Source organism: Physeter macrocephalus, chromosome 4, assembly GCF_002837175.3.
Source record: "Physeter macrocephalus isolate SW-GA chromosome 4, ASM283717v5, whole genome shotgun sequence".
NCBI lineage: Eukaryota > Metazoa > Chordata > Mammalia > Artiodactyla > Physeteridae > Physeter > Physeter macrocephalus.
Window position 1 is genome coordinate 75,391,254 of NC_041217.1, and position 6,226 is coordinate 75,397,479.

At 38.5% G+C, this 6,226-nt stretch overlaps 1 protein-coding gene across 1 annotated transcript in view; it reads right to left on the reverse strand.

Moving 5' to 3' along the window:
- PRPF3 (pre-mRNA processing factor 3) overlaps positions 1-6,226 on the reverse strand; it is a 25,774-nt gene that overhangs the window by 9,434 nt on the left and 10,114 nt on the right. The window contains exons 9-12 of the mRNA XM_007109703.3: positions 5,983-6,062; positions 3,629-3,772; positions 2,813-2,912; positions 618-731 (exon numbers count right to left, since the gene is read on the reverse strand). Of these exons, the coding sequence (XP_007109765.1) occupies positions 618-731; positions 2,813-2,912; positions 3,629-3,772; positions 5,983-6,062 (438 nt within the window). The remainder of the gene's footprint in view (positions 1-617; positions 732-2,812; positions 2,913-3,628; positions 3,773-5,982; positions 6,063-6,226) is intronic.

Below are 6,226 nucleotides of genomic sequence, written 5' to 3' on the forward strand. Positions count from 1 at the left end.
ATATGATATCGCTTATATGTGGAATCTGAAAAAAAGGGTACAAATGAACTTATCTACAAAACAGAAACAGAGTTACGGATGTAGAAAACAGACTTATGGCTACCAGGGGGTAAGGAGGAAGGGATAAATTGGAAGACTGGGATTGACATATACACACTACTAATATGGACCTATTGTATAGCACAGGGAACTCTACTCAATACTCTGTAATGAAATAAATAAAGTCCACTTTGGAGTGGGAATAAAAGGATTACTGCAATACATTAGGATAAGGATATAGTTAACTGAGGAAAAAAACTTTTAATGCTTCCTAAAAAAATAATATTTTATGCCTCATAAAGGATGAATGATCCCTAGTTCACATCTTGGCCTGAATAAGCATATTCGTTCATTCATTCTTCAGAACTAGTATTAGTTCACTAAGACCTCGGAGATAGAAGACTAAGTTTTTAACCCTCACCAATGAAAAAGATGTACTAGCTCTTGATTTACACTAGGGTCGTTAAAAGAGAGTAGAGCTGATATTAGGTATGCTTTACACCAGTGATTCTGCCTCAATCACTTGGAAAATGTTTTGGTATTTCTAAGGAAAAGGCTGGCCCAGTCTGGACACCTACCTATAAACAGATATGTGTACCCCCTGTGAAATGTCTTCTTTAAGCTTTTTAATTTTCTTGACCTTTCTCTGTTCTGCTGTAAGTTTTCGGGCAGCGTTGGCCTCTTCATGCGCTCTGTCGTGACAGGAAGGACATCCACAAGTGAGAAAGGCATTGAAGATCAGAGGCAGGGCTGAGGGAAAGAGAGAGCAACGGAGAACTCTCCCCTCCCTCCAAATATGGATCCCCCAGAAGAGTCTGGGAAAGGTACTTGCCCTGGGTTTCCACCCAATCCCATGGCACTTACTTCTGTCTTTTTGCCATCTGAGCTCTGACATGGGCTTCTACCTTCGTGGGGTCTTGAACAGCTTCTGTTCCTAATACTCGCATCAAATTTGAAATTCTCACTGCAGTGAAGAGATGATAGAAATCAATCTCCTAAGTCATTACTCCAGCTGGGATAACCTGTCCATCTCTTCTCTACTAACTCATATCATTCACCTATTTCAAATCTCTGCTCAAAACTCACTTCCTCCAAATACTCTTACTTTGAAAGCCCATCCAATTAATTCAGCATTTGAGGGAGGTCACATAATTAATCTAAATAATTGGTATGCATTTATTCACATAGTTTGAAAATTTACGAAAGACAAGGAACTTAATTTCTTTGGCATTTTTCACTCTCATCATAGCATTTAGTGAAAGATCCTATACATAACAGTGCTCACTCAAAACATTACTAACTGATAATGGAAACTACAGGAGTGACGTTTTTTAAACTGCATTTTCATTTTTCAAACATTTAAGAATTATGTACATAACAACTCTATGCAAATACTCCAACTACTATCTTCATGAATTTCAAGCCTATTATTCTTCCAGGAATATAGGAATGTTTTATGGTCAATATTAGTTTTTTTTTAAAAAAAAGCCTTAAATGACCTCTACAATGACTATGTTGACCTGTCTTAATAAGGAAAGACAATAGAAAATTTAGGAAAGGAAGAACCAATGAATGATTCTGAGAAACAAAAAGCACCCAAATATAGAGAGATGCTAAAGTTCCTCTAGAATGACAGAGATAAACTTGTCACCCTTTCTTCCCTGCCTCTAAGATACGTACCTTTGGGTTCTGGAGGAGGCATCAGGCCTAGCCTGACTTTCTCTTGTAGCTCCTTCTGTGCTTCCCTCCTTGTTTGCCTTCGAAGTTTCTTCTGTTCCTTCTTGGTCAGGTATACCCCCAGAGTAACTGGTGTGTCATTGTCAACTGTCAGGCAGAGAAATGAATGTACCAAAGCAATAAGCATATTAGAGGGATATAGGTGAATATCAATCACATTAAAAGGAACTTTACAGCAACATGGATTGACCTAGAGATTGTCACAATGAGTGAAATAAATCAGACAGAGAAAGACAAATATATGATATCGCTTATATGTGGAATCTGAAAAAAAGGGTACAAATGAACTTATCTACAAAACAGAAACAGAGTTACGGATGTAGAAAACAGACTTATGGCTACCAGGGGGTAAGGAGGAAGGGATAAATTGGAAGACTGGGATTGACATATACACACTACTAATATGGACCTATTGTATAGCACAGGGAACTCTACTCAATACTCTGTAATGGCCTATATGGGAAAAGAATCTAAAAAATAGTGGATATCTGTATATGTGTAGCTGATTAACTTTGCTGTATGCCTGAAACTAACACAACATTGTAAATCAACTATACTCCAATTAAGATTTAAAAAGAAAAAAAGAAAAACGACCTCTAGTTTGCTTTTAGTTATTTTAGGTCATGATAATGGTATTATGGTTATGTCTTTAAAAAGCATTCTTTTTTTTTTTTTTCATTTATTTTTGGCTGCCTCGGGTCTTCATTGCTGCGCGCAGGTTTTCTTTAGTTGTGACGAGTGGGGGCTACTCTTTGTTGTAGTGTGAGGGCTTCTCATTGCAGTGGCTTCTCTTGTTGTGGAGCATGGGCTCTAGGCATGCGGGCTTCAGTAGTTGTGGCTCACAGGCTCTAGACTTCATGCGCTCTGTCGTGACAGGAAGGACATCCACAAGTGAGAAAGGCATTGAAGATCAGAGGCAGGGCTGAGGGAAAGAGAGAGCAACGGAGAACTCTCCCCTCCCTCCAAATATGGATCCCCCAGAAGAGTCTGGGAAAGGTACTTGCCCTGGGTTTCCACCCAATCCCATGGCACTTACTTCTGTCTTTTTGCCATCTGAGCTCTGACATGGGCTTCTACCTTCGTGGGGTCTTGAACAGCTTCTGTTCCTAATACTCGCATCAAATTTGAAATTCTCACTGCAGTGAAGAGATGATAGAAATCAATCTCCTAAGTCATTACTCCAGCTGGGATAACCTGTCCATCTCTTCTCTACTAACTCATATCATTCACCTATTTCAAATCTCTGCTCAAAACTCACTTCCTCCAAATACTCTTACTTTGAAAGCCCATCCAATTAATTCAGCATTTGAGGGAGGTCACATAATTAATCTAAATAATTGGTATGCATTTATTCACATAGTTTGAAAATTTACGAAAGACAAGGAACTTAATTTCTTTGGCATTTTTCACTCTCATCATAGCATTTAGTGAAAGATCCTATACATAACAGTGCTCACTCAAAACATTACTAACTGATAATGGAAACTACAGGAGTGACGTTTTTTAAACTGCATTTTCATTTTTCAAACATTTAAGAATTATGTACATAACAACTCTATGCAAATACTCCAACTACTATCTTCATGAATTTCAAGCCTATTATTCTTCCAGGAATATAGGAATGTTTTATGGTCAATATTAGTTTTTTTTTAAAAAAAAGCCTTAAATGACCTCTACAATGACTATGTTGACCTGTCTTAATAAGGAAAGACAATAGAAAATTTAGGAAAGGAAGAACCAATGAATGATTCTGAGAAACAAAAAGCACCCAAATATAGAGAGATGCTAAAGTTCCTCTAGAATGACAGAGATAAACTTGTCACCCTTTCTTCCCTGCCTCTAAGATACGTACCTTTGGGTTCTGGAGGAGGCATCAGGCCTAGCCTGACTTTCTCTTGTAGCTCCTTCTGTGCTTCCCTCCTTGTTTGCCTTCGAAGTTTCTTCTGTTCCTTCTTGGTCAGGTATACCCCCAGAGTAACTGGTGTGTCATTGTCAACTGTCAGGCAGAGAAATGAATGTACCAAAGCAATAAGCATATTAGAGGGATATAGGTGAATATCAATCACATTAAAAGGAACTTTACAGCAACATGGATTGACCTAGAGATTGTCACAATGAGTGAAATAAATCAGACAGAGAAAGACAAATATATGATATCGCTTATATGTGGAATCTGAAAAAAAGGGTACAAATGAACTTATCTACAAAACAGAAACAGAGTTACGGATGTAGAAAACAGACTTATGGCTACCAGGGGGTAAGGAGGAAGGGATAAATTGGAAGACTGGGATTGACATATACACACTACTAATATGGACCTATTGTATAGCACAGGGAACTCTACTCAATACTCTGTAATGGCCTATATGGGAAAAGAATCTAAAAAATAGTGGATATCTGTATATGTGTAGCTGATTAACTTTGCTGTATGCCTGAAACTAACACAACATTGTAAATCAACTATACTCCAATTAAGATTTAAAAAGAAAAAAAGAAAAACGACCTCTAGTTTGCTTTTAGTTATTTTAGGTCATGATAATGGTATTATGGTTATGTCTTTAAAAAGCATTCTTTTTTTTTTTTTTCATTTATTTTTGGCTGCCTCGGGTCTTCATTGCTGCGCGCAGGTTTTCTTTAGTTGTGACGAGTGGGGGCTACTCTTTGTTGTAGTGTGAGGGCTTCTCATTGCAGTGGCTTCTCTTGTTGTGGAGCATGGGCTCTAGGCATGCGGGCTTCAGTAGTTGTGGCTCACAGGCTCTAGAGCGCAGGCTCAGTAGTTGTGGCGCACGGGCTTAGTTGCTCTGCGGCATGTGGGATCTTCCCAGACAAGGGCTCGAACTCGTGTCCCCTGCATTGGCAGGCGGATTCTTAACCACTGTGCCACCAGGGAAGCACCTAAAAAAGCATTCTTATCTTTCATGAGTAATGTTCTAACTTGTTTTTCTTTAAGCAGTTGAACCCTTTTATAAACTGAAATGTGGCAAATATAGGAAACAAAATTAGAGCTGCTCCGGCTGCTCTGTGTGAGGATTTGGGGTAGGTGGCGGGTATCCAGAATCCCATTTGGATCCTACTTATTGAACCTCAACGTGCCTATGGAATACAATTTGAAAACCACTGGCCAACATTATGAAATTTATAATTTAAGAGTCATAGAGATTGGGAAAAATCTTCTGAGCTCCCAAAGCAGATTTACTCAATTTGTTAAACAAAATCCCCCACTTTCTTCTAATGATTCACGCTGATGATAGCTAAGTACATTCTGATTAAGTATAATTCAATGATTATTATCCTTTTTTTTTTTTTTTTTTTTTTTTGCGGTACGCAGGCCTCTCACCGTTGTGGCCTCTCCTGTTGCGGAGCACAGGCTCCAGATGCACAAGCTCAGTGGCTCACGGGCCCAGCCGCTCCGTGGCATGTGGGATCTTCCCGGAGCGGGGCACGAACCCATGTCCCCTGCATCGGCAGGCAGACTCCCAACCACTGCGCCACCAGGGAAGCCCCTATTATCCTTTTATTATCACAGGGTCTCAATCTATTTTTCTGAACTTATTAGAGATACTGGCAAACAAATTTACTGAGTAAATTTACTAACAGTAAAAACTAACCTCCTCTATTCATCTCAAATTTGATGAAAATGTTAAAATCTTCTGTGATTGCTTAAGAAGGAATATCAGTTAGTATTATCTCTACATATGAGGAAATTCTGTATTATAAGTGATTTACCCAAGGGATTCAGCTAGTTCACAGCCACAACTAAAACCCATCTCTTCTGACTGAGCCAACAGACTTTTCACTACAAAAATGATAAAGAGAAAGGCTGACGAAAAAGAAGATTGAAGAAGGCCAGGAGTTTAGTGGTGGTGTACTAGACTGGAATTGGGAGTCAACACTATGGCAAAAGCCCAATTTGTAATATACATCAGTGAGGCCATCTATAGATTAGACCTCAATGCTCTACAGCTGCACTGTCCAATACTGTAGCCACTAGCTACATGTACTATTTAAATTTAAATTAAAATTGAATAAAATTAAAAATTCAGTACCTCAGCTGTATTAATGCAACTTGGTTTTCAAGTTCTCAATAGTCATGTGTGCACAGCAGCTATAGTATAGACAGCCCAGACAGAGAACATGCCCATTATCACATAAATTTCTATTGGCTAATACTTTTCTAGAGCTTTGATGGAATAATCTCTACATTACCTGGAGGGTTGAGCTGGGCTGGATGTTCAACAAGATTTGTGATTCCAAAATAATCTTCTCTCTTGGGATTTTCCTCTGTACTAAAATTGGAGGAAGAAGGGAAAACAGAATATGTGGGTAGAGATGATTCCAAGATAGAGGGAATCTCAGAAACACAATGAAAAAATCCACTCTCCATAATGCATTCTAGAACTTTTTACAGTATTTGCATGTCTATAATATGTAATATATTACATATAATTTT